The following is a 20,957-nucleotide window of genomic DNA, read 5'->3' as shown; positions in this document are numbered from 1 at the left end:
GGGGGAGCGGCCTCGGCGCGGTCCCTGCTGTGTGTGCGAGCGGCGGTGTGAGGCGGTGTGAGGGACGGAGCTGTCTGTGCCCGAGGGGGGCGGCGGGTCGGGTGACACGAGGGGCGCGGACCGGCTTGTAGCCCATCGCCCCCCGGCGCGGGTTTGGTACATCCCTGCGTGCCGCGCCGAGGGGCTGCGGGGCCCGGCCGGGGAGCGGGGAGCGGCCGCGGTGCGAGCTGGGATCCGTTCCTTTTCTCTCTCCCTCCTCTTCCTATCTCATCTCCATTCCCTTCCCAGCCCCGTCCCATCCCAACTCTATCACCATCCTCATTTCTACCCCCGTCCTGTATCCATGCCAACCCATTTTATCTCCAGATTTTCCCCTCCCTATCTCATCGCCAACCTAGTCTCTATTTCATCCCATCCCAATCCCCATCCCTTCCCCATCACATCTCCATTCCCATCCCACAGCTCAGCCAGGCTGAGACCTCCCACAACTCACTGCACCCCTGCTGCCCAGCCTTTTCAGAGCAAGTGAAATTTTTTCTCGTCCTCGCTGCAATGCGGGACTGGGAACGAAAACAGAGGAAGAATTCAGCAATGAGGAAAAAAAAAAAAAAAAAAGACAAAAAAAAAAAGACATCTGCAGGTGGGGAAACTAGAGGGCACCCGTGCTCCAGGCTTCACGTCCCCGCCGTGCTCACAGGCGGGTGCAGAAGGTTAATTGGCTCATAATTAGGTGCAATTTAGATAACTATGCAGTGCAGCTCGTATAGCTGTCCCACCGGCTGTGGAATCTAACTGGACTTTAGGGGAATTCATGTTGTTGTGCCCAGGGAGCAGCACCCTACGGCCTCCCCCCAGCACTTCCCCAGAGCTGGATGTAGGGCTGAGCTTTGGCCTCCAGTGCCTTTTGGGATAACCTTAGGAGAGAGCATGAGGAACGTGGGGGGGGAAAGGAGTCCCAACACCATGGTGTGAGGGCCATGATGTGGGTTTTCTCCATCAAGTGCCTAAAGGAAACCATAGGGGTTGGGCTCCCAGTCCATGGGCTCCCATGGGCTGCCGTGTGGTGGGGACATGATGTACAGTTTCCACCAAACATTGAGCCCAACCTCAGGGCTCCCAGTACTACATGATGGAGTCAAAAGGACAAAATGTAGAGTTTTTCCACCAAGCACCCAGGCTTGATCACAGGGATGGGAGCCCTATTGCCTCTTGACAGGAACACAATTTAGGATTTCTCCATCAACCGCCCAGAGTCAACTTCAGGGGCAGGGGTCCCAGTGCCCTATGGTGGAGATGTGATACAGGGTTTCTTCACCAAACATCCAGGCTCACCACTAGCCACGGGAACCCCATTGACACACGCTGGGGACACGGTTAAGGCTTTACCTCTCTGACGCCCCTACCTCACTACTTCTCTACCAGCCCCGCACCCCACAGACCGACCTGTGGAGGCCGGGTAGGGGACACCTTCGGGGCCGGCGCCTGGCGTTCGCAGGGGGCGGGCGGCCCTTTTTTCCCTCCCCCTCGCTCAGCCCTCCTCATCACCGGGCTGCAAGGAAACGAAACTAGCTTTCTCCATCCTCCCCTCCGGGCGCCTCCCCCGAGCCTCATAGCCCCCGAGCCCCAGCATGGAGCGGGTCCGCACTCCGGGTCCGGCGATTCCACCGTACGAGCCCCTGATGGACGGGCTGGACATGGAGGGGAAGACCCGCAGCACAGTGGTGACGGTGGAGAACCCCCTGGTGCCTCCTCCCCGCGACCACTTGGCCTGGTCGCTGTGCACCACGCTGTATGCCAACGTCTGCTGCCTCGGCTTCCTGGCGCTCGTCTTCTCCGTGAAGGTTGGGGAATGGGAAAGGGGGGGGAGGGGGGATGGGGAAGTGGTGGCATCTGGAGAGGAATGGGGGGGGGGAAGGGCGGGGGACGGTCATGGAGGATCCCTGTGGGGCTCACAGAGCTCCCCGATCCCAAACAGAACCGTGGAACTCCAAAAGTCCCAGCCGTGGGTGCCCCGTGGACCCTACAGAGCCCCGGGCCTCAAAAAGATCCATGGAGCCCCCAGATCTCTGCTGCCAGGTTGCCCCGTGGACCCCAGAAAGACCCAGGGACCCTTGAACAGACTCATGGTGCCCTCAAAACCTCCAATCTCATGGTACCACGTGGACCCCACAGATCTCCAAAAGCCCCTACTGGGAGGTGCCCTATGAACTCCATCGAGCCCCTGACCCTGGTGGAACCCATACATCTCCCAAGAAACCCTGACTCTGGGGTGTCTCATGGAACCCACAGGCCCATCATCACCAGAGGGAGCCCCATGCCAGGGAACCTCTCCTACCCAGCCCCATTGACTCTCCTGTTGGTCTCCCCAGTCCAGAGATCGCAAAGTCCTGGGTGACTACAGCGGGGCGCTGAGTTATGGCTCCACTGCCAAGTACCTGAACATCACGGCCCATCTGATCAACATCTTCCTCATCATTCTCATCATCGCCCTGGTTGCCAGCGGCACCATTGTGGTGGCCAACATCTTCAACCACCACCAGCAACACCCCGAATTCATTGGACCCACTTAGTCACTTAGTCCATGTGCAGAGCTTCGCTTGGGGCCATGCTTTCCTTGCTTCTTCCAACCCCCTCTCCAGTCACCGTATGAAAAAGCGCCTCAAGACTCACCTTGCTCTGGCAGGAACCGACGAAAACTGGCTGTAGGAATGGGAACTCCCAGACTTTGCTGCTTGCCACCTCACTCTGCCTTTTTGCTATTGCTCCGAGTGCCTGTAAAAGCCCTTAGGGAAGCACCTCATCAGTTTGGAAAGGAAAAAAAAAAAAAAAAAAAAAAAAAGGCACAATAAAGGTATCTTTCACTTTTGTCTCATGGCCCTTCTTTTTTAGAGGATGGGGGTGGGAGTAGAAGAGCCTCCATAGCGATGCTATTGAACAATTGTCCCCTTTGTCACCCTCTGGAGCATGACAGGGATTACAGAATGATTAAGGTTGGAGAAGACTTAAAAGATCTTCTCATTCAACCATCAACCCATCACCACCATGCTCACTAACCATGTCCCTAAGCTCCAAGATGTGACAGGACCCAGCTGGGTGAATCCGGTTCACAGGTTTGGACAAAGTGGACCACAGCAATGACAAGGGAACAGGGGTGAAGCATCCCCTACCCTATCTCTGGTAGTATGCATGAGTGGGCTTCATTTGGAGATGAGGAAACTGTGGGTGGGATGACCCCGTCCCAAACTCCAGTGATGCTGTGCTTCCCTGAAATGCTTTGAAGGGAAAGTGAGATGACGATATCTCTTCCCTCCTCCCTGGAGCTTTTCAATATCACAACGCCACTCCCATCCCAGCTTTGGGGTAAGGCAGAAATCACGCCTACAGCTCCAGCCACGTCCAAAATGACCCTGGAAAGGCCCCAAGCACCCGACCAATACTCCCGGACAGAGCTGACCTGGCGGGGGTTCAGCTATGTGCTTGGCCTGGCTTCCTGCTCCCCAGCTCTGTAAGGGCTGGGGCCCCACAGAGCTGGATGGAGAAAGCCTTTTTCTTTATTTCCCCTCGAAGAACAATGACTCCTGCCAAGAAGCTGCACTCATGAGCAGGACGTCCTCCTTGCAAAACACAACAGCCATTTGTTGCAGGATCCCTGGCAGCCCCAGCTGGGTGAATCATTGATTCCTACTCTTCTTCCCGTAAAAGCAAACAGACATGTGCTGGATCGTGCCCTCCCTGAGCACTCCTCTCACTCCATCCCCACTGGCCCCACCAGGATTTAGCTGAAATCCCCCCCAAAATCATTTTTTAAAATGCACCTCCCTGATCAGTTGTCACATGCAAAACCCAGTACATTCCACAGCCAAAAATGTGACATCCTGTCATCCCAACATCCCCTGGGGAGCACATCCCCAGCCCCAATGGGCACCATAGGGATTTTCCATGCATGGACTCTCCCTGGGGCTGGGCACCAGTAGGCAGATGGGGGCATTAGGGGGATGCACGGGCAGAGCAGGGGTGCTCGCAGGACACGGGGGCAAATCGTTCCTCCTCCTGCAGGAATTGCTCCAGGCTGCTGGCAGGTGGCCAACGAGCCTTGAACTCCCTGCCCTAACGACATAGGCAAGAAGGGAGCAGGCAGCAGGCTCGGCTCCCCACATAACCCACCCCAAAAGACCTCCAGCAGACCCCCAACCTCACTTTGCAGACTCTTTCCCCCCTTGCAAGGAAAGCCACCCCTGCATCTTTGTTTCTCACCCAAACCCTCTGCTGCTCAGCCCCTTAACTCTGCCCACACCCCCAGGACTTTGTCGCCTCAATGTATTCCCATCCCATCATTTGTTTGGATGCAAAAGCAAATAGAGGAAAATGCACAGAGGGGTGGTGATACCAGCAGGATGTTCACACCAAGCTCATTAAGATAAGACAGCAATCAACCCCACTTACAGCAAGAAGGACACCTGCAGCTTTTTGGGGTCACAGCTGTGGGTTGCTGCTGGAGTTTGAGCACAAAGCCAGCTCCGCAATCCCCTCCTCTATTCGCACCCTTTCCCCTCCCTTCCAGCCTCTCCACTTAATTACCACTGTGACCTAATGAACCTCATTAACTTGAGAGCATGCCAGAAAAAGAGCTGATAGCTTTGGTATGAGCAGTACTGGGGAGCACTTGGGTTTGCACACAGGTGGTCTTCACAGTGGGCAGCTGCTGCTCCAGGCACGAGCCCTTGTCTGAGTGGGCCTCAAAACCCACAGCTGCCTTCATCCCATGTGCCCCAGGGGTCAAGTGCACCCCACACCCCCCCCAGACACCTGCCCCAAGGGACTTTGTCCTCCGCCATCATGCCATCCTTTACACCGCAGCTTTCAGATCACCATGCCCACGCTGGCACCGTGGGCATAAACCAGTTCCCAACATCTCCAAAGGGAGTTTGTCCCTGGTAGGATGAGAACTGCCCACACCCCGGTGTCGGGCGGGGTGTCCCCACCCCAGCAAACCCTTCTGCTCACCTATAATAGGTGAGGCTGTAAGGGCACAGGCACTGCAGCTGCCTTCCGGCACCATGCAGAGCTACCCGCAGCACACCAGCATTGACATGCCGCCCTACGGGCAGAATGTCATCACCACTGTTCCCATCTCACCACAGCCACCCCCCAAGGATTTTGTACTCTGGTCCCTCTTTAACTTCGTGCTGTGCAACGCCTTCTGCCTGGGCTTCTGTGCACTCTCATACTCCATCAAGGTAAGGCAAAAATCAACCCAGCACCTCCCTGCTTAGCTTTGAGGTCTGCCCTCCATGCTACGGCTCCCAAATCCCATCCCTTTTTGTTGCATCATGTCTCAACTTTCCCCACCCCGATCCCATCCCAATGTGTCCCATTACGTCCCGTCTTTCCTTGTCCAATCCCTTTACCATCTTATATTGTCCCAGCTTCCCCTGTTTTGTCCCATCATGTCTCACCTTCCCTCACCCATTTCCAATCCCATCCCGCCTGCCCTACCCTACCTTTCGTCATCCCATCCCAGTCCCATCCCGTCTTGTCCCACCATGTCTCACTTTCCTCTGTCCCTTCCAACCCCGTCTGTCCTATCCCACCTTTCTTCATCTCAATCCCATCTGGTCTCATCCCATAGTATCCCACCTTCCCCCATCCCTTCTCTCATCCTGTCCCACATTGCCCCAGACCTCATCGCTACCTCGCTTTCTCCTACCACATCCATCCCTATCACAGTGCCTCATATCTAACTTCCCTGACACCCACCTTTGGAGGACAATCTGCCACCTTTGGGTGCTTTGCCATCTCCAAGGCCCACAGAAGAGGGGCTCCCAGTAGGCACAATGGTTTTGGCTCCTCTAAATTATCCTTAAGTCAGTCCCAAACCAGCTGGCACCTCCATGAAACTGCAAATTCAGCTCCTGCTCTCCCTCCCTCCCTCCGTCCGTCCTTCCACCCACCCTACTTCCAGTAAGGAGCAGCTGCTCCCCGTGTACCTTCCCTTTATTACCTTTAAAGCTAATCATCCTTAACAAGCACTCTGGGAGGAAAGGTCAGCAGCTGCCAGTGCCCCAAGAAGCGCCACATAGGCATGTTAGGATATCCCTGGCCTTCCTCACAGCTCTCTACCTGCAACAGGAGGAGCTAGCAGCACAAGACTGCTGACTTTTAATTAGCCATTAAGAAATTGCTGTTAGGCTGCTGTGAGCTATGTTTCCCATCAGGGTTGGCTTCCTGAGGGTCTGACACCCTTTGTATGCCAATGAGGGTGGTCGGATGATGATGATGGACAGAACCTTTGATGTTTTGGGTTTCATCACCTCCCTCCTCTCCCTCTGCAGTCCAGAGATAGGATAATTGCCAAGGACTTTGTTGGTGCCACCAGCTATGGAAGGACAGCCAAGATCCTTAACATCATTGCGCTCTGTGTGGGACTCTTCGTGACCATCCTCTCCATCGTCCTGGTGTTTCTCTACTTTCCACGCTACGTTGTGCAGCCCTGATCTGGCCTGATGAAGAGGAGCAGTGCTGGGGTCCCACTCCCCCTCCCCTCTATCCCTGCTCGCCCGGTGGTGCCACCCCCACTGAGGTGACTGTTCGAGATGACCCTTGGGGTGAGCTCAAGATAAATAAAACTTCTTCCTTGTTCTACTTCTGTCTGAAAATGTTTTGGTTTTAGGGTTCAGGAGGTTGGGGCTGCCCCAAAGCTGAGACAGGGTGCTTGGGCAAGAAGTGATGTGTCTGTGCTGTTCAGTAATTTGCCTTCCTGCGGCTCCTAGGGGCGCTCAGAGCCACCAAACCCAGATTCGTTTCTGTGTCATCCCGTGCAGATAGCCACAGTCTCTCTACAAGGGGCAACAGTAGGGTCCCGCTCTTCCTTTTCTCTTCTGCTCCTCCCTTTGGCAGTTTTCCAGTTCCTCAGAAGCCGTTTTCCTTCCCCCCCACCCCTCCCCCCCCCTCCCTCCCTTTGCTCCCTGCGCCCACGCGGTCAGTGCCCCCACACCCGGGGACTGAGAGGAGGGGGACGAGGCGCCGAGCCCATCGAGGGCTGACTGCTCTGCCTGAGTTCTGGGAAGCCAGGGGCCGGCGCAGGGGCGGTGCGGGGCTAGTTTTCATTTTCCGCAGAGCTTCGCATCTCCCTCCCATCCTCGCTCCGCTCCCGGCCATGAAGCCGCAACAGGCGGAGGTGAGCATCCCGCTGCACCCACCCGGGCGGGGACCGCCCCTCTCCAGCGTCCCCCAAGAGCAGCCCCGCGACTTCGTCCTCTGGTCTCTCTTCAACGTCCTGGCAGGCTTCGCTCTCGCCTACCTCGGCTGCTTCTGCTTCCCCTCGCTCATCTTCTCCATCAAGGTGAGATCCCCCAATCCCCCACCCCTGACCCAGTACCTCCTTGCCAACCCATCCTGGGATCCCTCGACTCGGGGTCCCCCAAGCTGATCTCCCCCCAAACCACACCCTCCACTTCCATTTGATGCCTTATGATTTGGTGGCCCCCAACATTACTACATCCACCCCAACTCTCTTATTTGGGATTTTCTCCTGTCTACTGGGGTCTACCCTCTGTCCACAATGCTCCCCAATGCATCCCAACAGAACATGATTCCCAATTTCGGGCACTCCAACCTGGTGCTGCCCAACTTGACCCATCCAACCCAACATGCAGACTTGGGTCCCCCAACCCATAACTCACTAAATCTATGATGCTTCCCTACCTATCTGAGCACAACATGATCCTCCAACCCCAAGAACCCCAAACCAGTGCTTCCCAACCTTACCCCCCCAACCCGTGATCCACTCAATCCACAGTGCTCCCAACCCATCCCAACATAACGTTATCCTCTGACCCCAATCTAATCTAATGCTGCCCAAATTGAAAACACCATCCCCTGTCCCACCCAATTCACAGTAGCCCCAACTCTAACCTAATGCATCCCTGCTGACCCAGAACTGCCATTCAACATAACATGACTACTCCCTAATTTGGGACTATCCAATTTGGTGGCCCCAATTGCCTTCCCTGACACCCTCTCAGTTTGCATCCCTCTGAGCCTTCCAACCCCAAAATGTGGAACTGTGTGGGAGCACATGGGCATCTTTAACCCCTGCTTCCCACAAGGTCCCACTAAAGCACCCACGGTGTCCCAGCTCTACCTGACAGCCCCATGAAGCCAGGCTGGGTCCCCCACCTTCCCTATTCCCATCCTGAAGTTGGGTCTTCCCCACCGAATCCCTATTTGTCTCCCTAGGCTCGTGACTGCAAAGTGCTGGGGGACCTGGAAGGCGCCCGGCGGTACGGAACCCGTGCCAAGGTTCTGAACATCATTTTCTCTGTGCTGATAGCCATCGGTGTGTTGTCCACTATTACCATTGCCATCGTGCTCCTCACCATGAGCAGCAGACAGATATAGAAATTCTGCCACCAACCCACTGTCCTGTGCTGTGCTCACCCCCATAATTCCCCACCAAAAATGTGTCCCAAGGAATTTCTGCTTTGGGAAAGGGTTGCAGAGCCCTGTCCCCTCGCTGCATGCGGCATGGCAAGGTTGGGTGGGAAGCTCCTTTCTCTACTTCTCCTAGGCCATGCTGGTATTTAACCAAGCTACAGCGTATGCATGGATTGCCATCGCCACAAATAAAGCTCCTGCTCACCAAGCCCTGCTCCTGTTGCATTATTCACAGCATGGATGGAGGAGAGTGACATGGAGTACCTTCATGGCATCCTCCTCCTCCTCCACCCCCACTGCCTTGCCAGGCATCTCCAGCACGAGCCACATTTTGTCCTATACATTCCAGCACAGCAGAAGAAGGAAACAGCAAATTTCCATGCTTTTCTGGCCATAAACACCCCATCTTCCTGCAAAGTCCCATCTCCTTCCAGGGAACCATGAAGTGCTTTACTAGAAGTAACTTTTACGCATTTTAGCATTAAATTCCTGTTTATTCCATTCTTGTGAGGCTGGGGGAAAGAAAAACGTGGAGTTTTTAAGGGCACTTGGTTCCGTTACCTCAGGCTGTGTAGCAACAGGGATATTCCCTTATTGAAGCAATTGCTCTGAGCAGCATTGAAAGGCACATGATGACACAAACGCATCCTCAATGACTGCGGCTTTGGCACAGGGGAAGCTCCAGCCAAGTTCAGTTCACACTTTTCTAGCATCCTGACCACACTTCTGTATGAGGGATTTCCTAACAACACAACCTGAAGGACTTGGTGGAGGCACCAGCACCGTGAGCTGTTCCATACTGTCTTGTGTCGTGTCCTTGGGAGTGACAGCCACTCGGTTCCCACCCTGTCCCACAGCAGGGCTGGAGCCACCCGTGCCCCTGGTGCAGAAGGAAGGCAGGCTCACGAAACCAACTTTGTTCCTCCTAGCTTCCAGCCAAGCATTTCTGACAACCACAGCTTGGCAAGGGCTGTAATTTCTCTGATTTATATATAGAGGAGCTGAGGCTGGGCTGGAGACAAGGACGATATAAAAGGGTCTGCTCAGCCCCACTCCTGCAGCCAGGCTGGTGGAGCCGGAGAGCTGCGGGGTGCCCCTCTCTGTGGCCATGGACACATCCTACCCACGGGAGGACTACCTGCCCATGACATCCCACAAGCGGGACTCATCTCCCACCACTGTCACCTCTGCACCACCCCGTGACCACCTCATCTGGTCCATCTTCAACACCATCTACATGAACTTCTGCTGCCTCGGCTTTGTGGCTCTTGCCTTCTCTGTCAAGGTAAGGCATGGCTGGGCCCCAAGTTGGGATGTTCAGGGTTATAGAATCACTAAGGTTAGAAAAGACCTCTAAGATTCCCAAGCTCAACCCCACCGTGCTCACTGACTGCGCCTCTCAGTGCCACATCTCCATGTTCCTTAAACATCCCCGGGACGGTGACACCCCCACCTCCCCGGGCAGCCTGTGCCACTGCCTCACTGCTCTTTTGGAAAAGCTTTTCCTAACATCCAACCTGAAATGATGCTGGAGGTGTCTCCACTCAGACCTGTCCTCCAGAAGCAACACCTCCAGCTGGACAGAGGGACCAGAGACAGGCTGGAGGAAACTAGGAGGATGCCTAGGGGTACCCATGGGGATCCACCGCTGCCCCCAATATCGGCTCTTGCAGGCACGGGACCGGAAGGTGGCAGGAGATGTGGAAGCTGCTCGGCGCTTCAGCTCCAAAGCCCGCTGCTACAACGCGCTGGCCACAGCTGGCAGCGTGCTGCTGCCGATCCTGCTCACTGCTCTGGTGGTCACCGGTGTCCTCCACCTCTCCAAGCTCGCCCAGGACTCCGTGGGCTTCTTCAGCAACCAGTTCAGCACCAGCGATGATGAGGATAAGTGAGCGGTGGGCAAGGGGATGGCAAAAGCCTCTCCGCAGCGCTGCTGATCCAGCCCTGCCGTGCACAACCCCATGCTTCTTGGGGCAGCTATGTTATTTGGTGTGGTTATTTGGTGTTGGTGGTAGTAGTGTTTTTTTTTTAATCTCTCCCTTGGTGCTTAATATTTAAATCATTAAATCATTTCACCCATCTCGAATCTGCTCTGTGTGTGTGTGTGTGTGTATGCATGCATGCACAGGGAAGGGACTGTGCTAACAGATGATATAGCTTTTAAAATCACAGAACCATTAAAGTCTGTAAGACCAGCAAGATCATCTAGTCCAACCAAATGTGTTTTGTACACTCAGAGTGTCCCAGTTCATAGCTGGAAGCCTTAATCCACATTGCTTTAGGGTGTGCCAGCCTGAAACAGTAGGGATGGGAGACACTTCTTGGATCAGGAAGGCAACAATTGGGCCAAGCAGACCCCTCCCAGGTGGACCAACTCATTGCAGCACAGCACAAGCCCTGATTAGGTCCCCAAGTCAGGACAGAGGGGATCTGTCTGTGGTGACTGTGAGCCAGGAGGAATGCTGCATCCTGCAGTACATCCCGTTTAACTACAGAAGGAATTTCCCCATGGCTCCAAGGTCAGAAAAAATCCTCACCTGTATGGCATGGCCGCGGCTTGAATCTCCCCAGTGCTTTGCAGTACTGCTCCAATGGCAAAAACAGCCGTCCACATGGAATGGACATCATAGGGGACCATGAGCAGCATTTTATCTCCCTCTCCTTCAATAAGCATCCCATAGGTCCCTTACCAAAGGGCGAGAGAACAGAGGAGAGCGTTCATCCCACCCTGCAGCCACTGATGAGGGCCTGATGAAGAGCCAGCTCTAATTACAAGGCAGAGGACCTGCCATGTCGCCTCCCCTAAGTGATTCCACATGCTGAGCAGCCACAGGGCTTTATTTATAAACTCCTGGAGTTGGCTTACAGAGCAGAGGAGGGAGCATCCTTCCTTCCCCTTGCTCGAACGGCTGGTGAATGCATCCCTGAACCCACAGGGCCAGAATAACACCCAGCTTCAGCCTTGTTGTTGTTCACGCTGCCTCCAAAACCCTGTAAAACTCGAGAGCAGGAGGAGTGGAGCAGGGCATCCAGAGCTGAAAACAGCTCTGTGCATCTGGAGACTGCTGTAGAGATGGAGAACTTTCAAGAATAAACAAACGGGGGATGTTTAGGAAATGCATCTAAATTACTCACTTTCAGGCACTGAGCTTTGTTTGTGCTCCTCCCACTTTCCAGTGCTGCGAGTCCTGCAGCAGAACCAATGCTCACACTCACAATTAACAGAGCGGGGCATTCTCTTGGCAGCCTCAGCACACTCATATCAATACGGGGATGGTGCAGGATCTCCACACATCAGTACGGGTGGGTTTGATGCCCATCATGTAAAGCCCGGACCCATGAGGTTCAAAGTCCTTTGCTGGACGCCCTCCGGATGCATCCAGCAGCTGTGGGGAAGGAGATGCTCTGCCCTGGAAACAAAACAACACATGTGAGACACAGGAATGGCTTTTCTCTGTATTATCTTAATTTTTAGGAAACATGCTCAAGCAAAGACTTCCTACATAGCTATGGAGCAGGAAGTGCTGTTTGATAACTTCAAGGTCAGTGCACAGAGTTAACCCTGGTAGAGGTCGCACCTTCATGCAGAGGAAAGCACTGCCCAGACTCCTCCAGCACCGCCTCCAGGGGAGGGTGAAGGGGACACTTAGTTGCTGCAATCCTCATCTCCTCCTTGGTGATGGTGAACTTCAGCTTGCTGCCCAAGTAGGAGACACCAGTGACTTCCAACTTGTTGACATCATTGGGAAATGCAGGGTCAAAGCGAAGCTTGGTCTTTGTGATCCTGGAAAGGCAGGGCAAGTCAGTTCTGCTTTGCTAACAGCTTTGTGGAGCAAGCACACCCTGAATTATCCTGAGGCCCTCTCCCATGACTCCTTTTCATTTTTTTTTTGGCAGAAAAAGTCCTAGGTGTATCCTAAAGATGTTCAGGCAAATCCCAAACACTACTAATCCCAAACCTACTAATCACAGAACCATGGAGTGATTGGGTTGGAAGGGTTAAAGATCATAAAAACATGGAGTGATTGGGTTGGAAGGGCCCTCAAAGACCACCTAGTTCCATCCCCCCTGCTGCATGCAGGAATGCCAATGATTAAATATGGCACCAGATTAGGATTCCCAAAGCCACAGGGATGGGGCGTCCACATCTTCAAGCATCTGTTGAAAGGCTACTTGGGTTGTCACCCCTCATCTCAGTGCCCTAACGTGTTTCTTTTCCTCAATTTGTGGTCTGGAGGTTGGATTTAGAAAAAAAAACTACACACACACACAAAATCCACCATGTTTTTTCGCCTTATGGTGATACCTTAGAGCAGCTCTGCTGGCAGAGTGTCAGGAATGCCCTGCTCTGGGACGGGGAGGGGAAGGAGTACAGGAACAAGCAGTGGGAGGCAGAGCTGGCTGCAATCACCATTGAAATGCAGCCACACAAAGCGCAAGTGTGGGCTCTCGGCCACATACTAAAACCGAGCAACAGAACACCCAGATAGCTCAGGAAAACACCACAATGTTCGCAGCTGGGGTTTTTGGGATGCACATTCAGCTTCATCAAGACCCAACCAAATCAAGAACAAACAAACCAGCAAAGCTATCAGCAAATATCTGCTCTCAGCTCCATGGTGGTTGGGCTGAAGAGCTTTAAGTAGCAAAGAGGAACCCTTTCTCCCAGACCCTACCCTGAGGGCTGTGCACCGGGATGCAACAGCACAGTCTGAAGACACTGAGCTGTGTGCAGCTGAGATTGAGGCTTTCAGCTTGTGGCACAGCGTAAAAACACACTGTTAGGGCGAGGAGGCTTTGCTGGCAACCAGAAGGTTCTTCAGTCTGATCCATCCTCAATTAAATTCTAAGAATACACTCCAGTGGCTACAGCTTCAGGACTGAAACCACCCGGCTGCTCCAGAGCTGAGGCATGAGCCTGAAATTATCTGAGCAGCACACCAGCTTCCTTCTCACACAGCTCCTGGGGCTCAGCAGGACATATCCTCTTTCGTACAGATCTTATTTTTGGCCTTTTGGCGTGAGAACAGCAAATAATCTTCCCTGGTTTCTTGCTGCTTCAGCAGCATCACAAACTGTCCCCTCAGTGACATCCACAACCACTGGGAGTTATCATGCAAAACGAACACCAGTGGCCAACCCCAATACCCCTAGTTCACCCATTAACAGCGCAATTCATTCAGAGCAGAGAGCAGATGCTCTGCACTAGTTACTGCAGGTGCCTTTTTTTTTTCACAAGCAACAGGAATACTGAGTTTTCCAGCCACTTGATAGTTGCGTAGAAATTAAACAAGACACAACAGGAGTCTCACCTGAACCCTGTGTAACCAAAGAGGACAGCCTGTAAGAATCCGCCCATCCCTGTCAAGAAGTTCACAGCTCCTGACCCATCCGAGTTCTCCACCCAGATCTGTTCCAGGGAGAAGAGGAAACAAAAAGAAAAATGTCAGCTGTTGCGCTGGGACTCTTCACACAGTTAAAGGTGTTTGTATATGCTTGCTGTTGCTGTCATATATCTGGGGCATTGCAATGATCATATCCTGCTGCTCATCATGGAACAAGGTGGTGGCTGGGCTCTGATGGGTCTCCAAGTCCCACATCTCCATCCCTTCCCCATCTTCCCCAGGCAGAGGGCATCCTAGGGTGACCATGATAACAGACTTCAGCTTTATGCTGCTTGACTGGAAGAAGATGGGTCCTGGCTTCTTTTTGGAAGTGTGCAGAAGAGATGGAGCGAGCGATCACCTAGCTCAGTACAATAATCCAATAACCGAGGGACCACAAGTGCTGTCAGTGAGACAGGGCCTGTTGGGGAGCAGACAAGACAGAACCAAGTGGCACTGGCCACGGGGCAGCAGCTGACCTTGAAGGGCTCAGTGATGTTGCTGAAACACTTGTTCAGTTGGCACTGTGCTCTCTGCGTTTCCTTCAGCTCCAGCCAGCCCACTGCAAACATGCTCTGAAGGAGAGAGAAGAGTGGGTCAGTGCCCACTGGTATTGAGTGGCTCAGATAGAAAGGACCACACTGTGGGAGAGTTCCTCTTACCCAGGTCATGGCTGGCCCGCTCAGCGTGGTGACGGGCTCATACATCACCAGGTCATTCCTCCTCACTTCAGGGTGCATCGGGTGCATCAGAGGGAAGCCCAGCAGGATAACATCAGCTTGTTTCACAGGCTCACCTGAGAGAAGGGATCAGAACTGAGCCCGACCACATGCCTGCCACAAATAATTAACTCACAGAGGGAACGGATCTGACACAGAATCATAAACTTAGGCCAATAAAATCCACACCACAGTGGAAAAGTGGTGGAACTCTCTTCTGAAGAGCTGGGATACAGCTCAACACTGCCTTACTAAGGCAAACGACACAGAGGAAAGGGGCAATAAGTTGGGCGTGCTCTTCCTCTTGTATCAGACTTCCAGTAACCAGAGGTTATAGGACATTCAGTACGCAGCACTTGACTTTGGAAAGATAAACCTAACTGTCAGCAATGGGTTCATAGCCACCACGATGCCTGCAGCCCAGTGTCTCAAACTCTCAAGGCCTATCCTCTTTGTACCCCAAATTCCTAATTAGATGAGTCCTATAATGAGAAAGCATCCACCAAAATGCAGAAAGTAACACTGCAAATCAGGTCCTTTGTACTGGCAATACAAATGCTGAGAGAACCAGTGCTGTTTTGTTTCAGCCCACATTTCCTGTCTTGCAGGCTTAAAAAGAAAGAGGCAGGCTTCTGAACTGCATGCCCCTCTACCCACCTGGACTGTAACCGTCATACTCAGGGTGATATTTCCGCACTGCATCAAAGGGCACTTTGACTTTCTTTGCACATTCCACCCACTCCTCTGGCACAGGGATCAAGAAGTCCTGAGCAATGCTGGCTGCAAAATTTAAGCTGAAAAGAAGTGAGGAACAGTGCTTCACGTCATGCTTGGGTTGCTGGGGCCCCTTGGAGAGAGAGGAAGAGGAAAAAGGGAAGAAAAGAGTGAGCATTGCAAAAAAGCAGTTTCCTAGAAAGAACATGGGATCAAAGTCTAATCTTTGGGTAACAACTTTCATTGCTGGGACTTGTAATCTCCAAATGACTAATTATTTCGACGTCACATGCTGCAAGGAGACAAGCACTGCTGAGAAGGGGAGTTCCTCTCTGTCTAATGTAGACACCTGAGACATCAGATGTGTCGTTAGGTGTCATCATGGAAACCCATGGGAAACCTATTTCTTTCTGCTGATGCAGATGAAGGCAGAAGAGACCAACTTGGACAGAAGTATGGAGCCAGAAGAAAGGTGCTTGCTGCCTCCTCCTCCTGCTAGATAGATGAGAAGAAAGTTGGGCCAGAGCCTCAATAAGGCATGCGCATTACCTCCTCTGTGCCACGGCATTGGTGTAAGCAGAGTTATCAACCTGGTGGTGATACTCGTCTGGGGGCATGACACCTGGAGGAAGGGAAGACAAAGGGGACACTTCACTCTGCAGCACACCCAAGGTGTGTCTCAGGGAAGTGGCACAAGAACAGGAACACCTCCATTGTATTGATGACTGCCCATGTTGACTTGTGTGGTGGGAAAAGGTGTTGGTATTTTTAATATACGAGGTCTGACTCAGAAGTGTATCCTGATGAAAGTACAGTCCTTTCAACCAAAACTAGCTCCTACTTCTGAGCTAAGACAATGTTGGGTGTTCTGCTCCCACAGGCCCCACCATGGATTCAGTTCTTAACAAAACCCCTGAGGTGGCCATTCCTCCCATGAATTTGGCTTCATTAACATAGAAACGCCCAAAAGCTGTGGGTGCCCTACCCCTGGAAGAGCCCAAGAACCCTGGGCAGCTTGGCCTGCTGGGGGGCAACCAGTCTATGGATGGGGGCTGGAGCTCAGTGATCTTTAAGGTTCCTTCCAACCTATGATTCCCTGATTGTCTGGGGTCCATTCTTTCCCAAAATGCTCTCCTGGCTTTGATAATTTTAGAACACTCATCCTCACCTCTTTCCTTTCTTTGCCACAGTGTGGGTGTGGGTTCTCTACAACCACTGGGCAGAGGGAGACATGCTGCCCAAGCGTTCTCACTGTGATCATCACTAACAAATCTCAACAAATTCAATGATCCTTGTGGTCCTTCATAAGCCAGGATATTGTATGATTTAGCTGAGAAAGGGCAGATCATCAGGCAGAAGATACCTTATCCTGAGGGCACCTTCCTCACTTCAGGCAATGCGACCTTTAAGTTATTAACTGTGTGTTTTTCCCTAGGTCCAAGCTCAAGTCCTTCCCTTCAGAAGTACCTCGGATGTGGTAGCATTGCTCCTCCTCACTCCACACCATCCTGCTGCACCAGTATTGAGCCACGGCATTCACCAGCGCCCAGCCTCCATCAGTCCTGAACAGCTTCTGGTCCTGGAAGGAGCCAAAGCCAGAGAAAGACAGGGAGCATGAGGGAGATTCAACAGGGTCTAAACTGTGACAAACACTCCCTTTACCTGTGTGGTATAGTAATACTGCTCAAAGGCCATCAGAACATCCCCGGTTATGTGAATTTCTTGGGCTCCATAAATGTCCTCAGGACAGACCTCCTGACCAGTAGCTGCGCTCTCCCATGGGAACTTGGCACCCTGTTGGGAGAAGACATCCATGGAGCAACTGAGTACATCTTGAAACGATCATCCTGGTCTACCACATGCAGGCAAAACCTAGCTCACAGCCCCTGGCTCAAGGAAAGCCTGACTATCCTTCTGGGTGACATTCAGCTCCACATCTCCATCCCCACCTCATAGCCTTGTTCCTGTGCATTGAGTAGAGCTCCTTCCAGCGTGCGAATCCGGTACTCCAAGATGGCTCGGGCAGCTTTGGGATAAAACAGCAGGATGTTCGGGAACATCCAGGTGTCCTGGAAACATGCAGGCAAAGTAAAGTGGTAAGATGGGTTGGTAGGGCAGCCAAATGCTCCTGCCTGTTCAAGTCCACCCCCGGTGCTGCATGCTGTGACCATGACTATGCTACCTACTACTTAAGGATGCTGTCAGATGTGTCCAATGCATGAGGGACTGTTTCTACCGTCACAAATGCATCCAGGTGCCCATGCCTTCAATTCCCTGCCAGTCACCTCCCTGGTATCTCACTAGGATAAGCCCAGAAAGATCTCCTGCCATGCTAGAGAGGGGAGGCCGGAGAATCTGATGGGTCAAAACCACATGTTGCCAGGAAGAATGCCAACAAGGTCCACAGGACTGAAAAGCCCTTGCCCACTGAAAGACCAGACTAGGTAGGAGTCTCAGCACCATCCAGCTGTCCTTCCTGTTCACATCACACATGAAATATTCAACTGCAGAGCTGTTTGTACTCATTTTGTGTGGCTGCTCTGAGAGCAAACCCAAGCCTCTTGTTGGGGAAAAGCCTCCCAGACCAACTTGTTTATTGAACACACACCAAACTTAACTTGAAAAGCAGAATATGCCCATAGCAGAAAAAATATTTCTGTTCTTACAGTAGTTTGGGCACAACAAGGCTCACTGCTGCCACCAACACAGGGAGAAGGTGGGCAGGTGTCAATTCATTTAAAGAAGCAAAAATTTGGTGACCGTACTCTACTCTTTGGTGACCGTATTCTAAACTGAAGATCCTTTTGCATTAGCCTTTCTTGTGTGAGCAACCCAATCTGTGCTTCAGATTTTAGGTCGACAAAGGGATCAGGGGCTCTATGGATGAAGATGGACCTCAGTAGGTGTTTCCAAAGGAGAAGAAGGATGCTCTTCTACAAGAGACCACTGCCAAACATCCCTTTTGCCAGTAAGGAGACCAGCAGTCCCATGCTGAGCCTCTCTACCCCAGTCACTCCTCACAGCCCCCAAGCAAACACCAGCACTGCCTCAACCCACCTGATCCCAGAAGATGTGCCCCCAGTAGTCCTCGCCCCGTGTGCCATTGGACAAGCCACCAGGGCTGATGCCATGGAAGAGGAATCCCGGTGTATCTTGGGGGGGGATGGCACTCAGCAGGTAATAGAGACACCCATAGAGGGCCTGTCTCAAAGGCAGTGGGCCTTCCAGGTCCACACAGCACCCTCTCCACAGAGCAGCCCAGGCATGGGTATGGGAGGAGTGCAGGGAGCCAGCTGCCACGTGTGCCAGCCCTTCGCTGTAGCTCCTCTTGGCCTCCTCCTCACTCTCAGCCACAGCCGTCAGGAACTCCCAGCTTCGCTCCTGCTCCTCCTCATGCAAGGTGACAGCTCGCGGCACAGGAGTCCAGAGCATATGCACAGTGGGCTGGGGTCCCCCCTCCACCTCAGGAACCAGTGTCTGCCCATAGACGTAGCTGCAGGAGATGGTGAGGAATGGGGAAAGGGAGAGCAAAGCACTGTGCACATAGAACCACAGAACGATTAGGGTGGAAGTGACCCAGGAGGAGTTAGTTCTGCCCTCTGTTTCCATCAAACATCTGCAGCAATAAGCTCCAGTAATTAACTAGCTCCACTTCTTACACCATGTTGAAATGGAGGAGTTGGAGTTGGGTTGGAGGTGTTCAAGGCTAAGTTGGATGGAGCCCTGGGCAGCCTAGTCTAGTATTAAATGTGACTATCGGTGCCTGTGGAGGGAGGGTTGGAGGTTCATGATCCTTGAGGTTCCTTCCAACCCAGGCCATTCTGAGATTCTGTGACCTCAAAGCCCACCAACCCCAAACCTGCTATGAGCTGGGTGCCCCCCAGCAGCTCAGGTTGCCCAAGGCCCCATCCAGCACGGCTTTGGGCATCTCCAGGGATGGGGCACCCACAGCTCTGCAGGGCAGCTGTGCAGGTTGAACTGCCCCTAGCAGCTGAGTATCTTTCCCCTGTTCCCATCAGATGACAGACTGATTACAGCTCCCTCACGGAAGCCATGTTTAAAGGTTGTCTCCTTCAAGATCACTATCTTTTCCAAACTCATTTCTTTGTAACCACGTGTAGCCTCTGTGGTCTCTGATGCCATTTTACACGTAAGCATAAGTAGTAATTTCAGAGTCACAACTAATAAAAACTATTTCTATATTTAATTCTTTTTGCCTTGCCTGGCAGAAAGAAGCAGATGTGCACAAACCTCAGTGATAGTTACCATTTCATTCTAGCTCTAGCTGCATGTTTTCAGTTTGTCTCCCATCTGTGAGCAAAGCAGCATGATATAGCTTAGGCAGGACTCGCTCAGAGCTAAGCTCTTGGTCCACACTCACTATGCTCCTTGGAAGTCTGGTCCTTCCTGCAGGTCCAAGTCCTGGCTTTTTGGCACAAAAGGAGTCTGGAGCTGCACAGTGATGGGCTGGCTGATGCCAGCTGATCGCTGGATGGTGATGCTGAAGGCCATCAGGTGGACGAGGGAATGGTGAGCGTAGATCCTGTGTGTGGCTGTATAATTGGTTGACTGAAGCTTATGGCTGAAGGTTCCTGTAAGTGCAGCAAGAGCCTTTTTAACCATTGGGTTCTGATGTTCTGCTTTAGCCTCCCAGTTCTACCAGTTCCTATTGGCAATGGAACTGTCTTTCCCAGGTCCAGATCCAAATACAAGTCTTGACTGGGCATTACTGTTAACACCCTTAACTTGACCAAGCTGATGAGGAGTGATTTGTGCCATTATATATTTTGCTAAGCTTTGTGATTGAGCAGCATTTGCTGAGCTTAGCACCAGCAGGGGCTGGAACATGGTCTCAAATTTGCTAGCTCTTTTCTCCACTTGCTCCAACACCAAATTAAAGGAATAATACGGGAAAGTAAGGCCTTCTGCATGCTGTGTCCGCTGCATTACTTAGAGATTACTTAGTATTCCATGCAGCTCAGACCTGAAATCTGCCAAATACCTTCCTCCCAGAAGGATGAGCAAAAACACCCTCCTTACCATTCTCCCAATTATACTTCCCAATGTTCTACCAAGATCAGAGCTGGCTACTGTCCAAATATAAGAGAAAAAACTGTTAGAAACATGTAATGGAGTTCACCTAACATAGTCACTAGATGTCAACAAAACAAATGCCTGCATCTGAATAACGCAGTTGGATGCCTATGAGAATCAATGAAATTTAGGCTACAGTTCATCCAATTTCTTCATAAACTATTGAGTTTATTGACCAAACATCTTTTAACAACAGAAAGATATCCTGCTCATGTATTGCTCTTTACCTGTCCGTGTGTTCAAGGTGAAGGTCTCAACAGGTACATCCCCATCAGGAGCTGTCATCTTCACATTGACTGGGCTGGGGATGTCAGCACGGTGTGTGTCCCCCACCGCCCCATTGTACACACCATTGACATGAAGGATGTTGCGGTAGACACGTGTGCCCAGGTAAGCATTGGTCACCGTAGCAAGGAGCCGTGGGTCGGAGGGCAAACAAGTAGAGGTGAACACAGCAGGGTCCTCCTCGCCATCAGCCATCACTAGGCGGAGCTGCAAAATTAAAGGAAAAAGAAGACAATAAAAAATCAGAAGTGGGTTGGACAGGGCGTTGCCAATGGTTCCCACCAGAGCCTCCATCCCGTGGCTTTCCTCCATCCCAGCTTTCCTT

At 52.4% G+C, this 20,957-nt stretch overlaps 5 protein-coding genes across 5 annotated transcripts; 4 read left to right on the top strand and 1 right to left on the bottom strand.

Moving 5' to 3' along the window:
• Positions 1-1,628: 1,628 nt before the first annotated feature.
• Positions 1,629-2,792, top strand: LOC306947401 (dispanin subfamily A member 2b-like; the record flags this gene model as incomplete). The annotated part of the gene is made up of 2 exons (XM_079536699.1): positions 1,629-1,841; positions 2,370-2,792. 2 exons carry the CDS (start codon positions 1,629-1,631, stop codon positions 2,568-2,570), a joined length of 414 nt encoding a protein of 137 aa, XP_079392825.1. The 3' UTR covers positions 2,571-2,792.
• A 2,265-nt stretch (positions 2,793-5,057) lies between these two features.
• On the top strand, positions 5,058-6,494 carry LOC306947402 (interferon-induced transmembrane protein 3-like; the record flags this gene model as incomplete). The annotated part of the gene is made up of 2 exons (XM_079536700.1): positions 5,058-5,237; positions 6,333-6,494. The coding sequence occupies 2 exons, from the start codon at positions 5,058-5,060 to the stop codon at positions 6,492-6,494; spliced, it is 342 nt and encodes a 113-aa protein (XP_079392826.1).
• A 662-nt stretch (positions 6,495-7,156) lies between these two features.
• LOC306947650 (dispanin subfamily A member 2b-like) lies at positions 7,157-8,400 on the top strand (the record flags this gene model as incomplete). The annotated part of the gene is made up of 2 exons (XM_079537028.1): positions 7,157-7,342; positions 8,239-8,400. The coding sequence occupies 2 exons, from the start codon at positions 7,157-7,159 to the stop codon at positions 8,398-8,400; spliced, it is 348 nt and encodes a 115-aa protein (XP_079393154.1).
• A 1,144-nt stretch (positions 8,401-9,544) lies between these two features.
• LOC306947826 (interferon-induced transmembrane protein 5-like) lies at positions 9,545-10,328 on the top strand (the record flags this gene model as incomplete). Its single annotated transcript, XM_079537257.1, has 2 exons — positions 9,545-9,721; positions 10,110-10,328. The coding sequence occupies 2 exons, from the start codon at positions 9,545-9,547 to the stop codon at positions 10,326-10,328; spliced, it is 396 nt and encodes a 131-aa protein (XP_079393383.1).
• A 1,453-nt stretch (positions 10,329-11,781) lies between these two features.
• PGGHG (protein-glucosylgalactosylhydroxylysine glucosidase) lies at positions 11,782-20,827 on the bottom strand (the record flags this gene model as incomplete). The annotated part of the gene is made up of 13 exons (XM_079537365.1): positions 11,782-11,846; positions 12,015-12,220; positions 13,749-13,846; positions 14,300-14,395; positions 14,483-14,616; positions 15,197-15,333; positions 15,803-15,875; positions 16,721-16,832; positions 16,916-17,047; positions 17,203-17,322; positions 18,311-18,746; positions 19,635-19,845; positions 20,575-20,827. The coding sequence occupies 13 exons, from the start codon at positions 20,825-20,827 to the stop codon at positions 11,782-11,784; spliced, it is 2,073 nt and encodes a 690-aa protein (XP_079393491.1).
• Between the last annotated feature and the right edge of the window lie 130 nt (positions 20,828-20,957).

This window comes from Tetrao urogallus, assembly GCF_951394365.1.
Source record: "Tetrao urogallus genome assembly, chromosome: 6".
Taxonomy (NCBI): Eukaryota; Metazoa; Chordata; class Aves; order Galliformes; family Phasianidae; genus Tetrao; species Tetrao urogallus.
The sequence above is the reverse complement of the archived record's forward strand: the minus strand, read 5'-3'. Positions and strand labels throughout refer to the sequence as shown.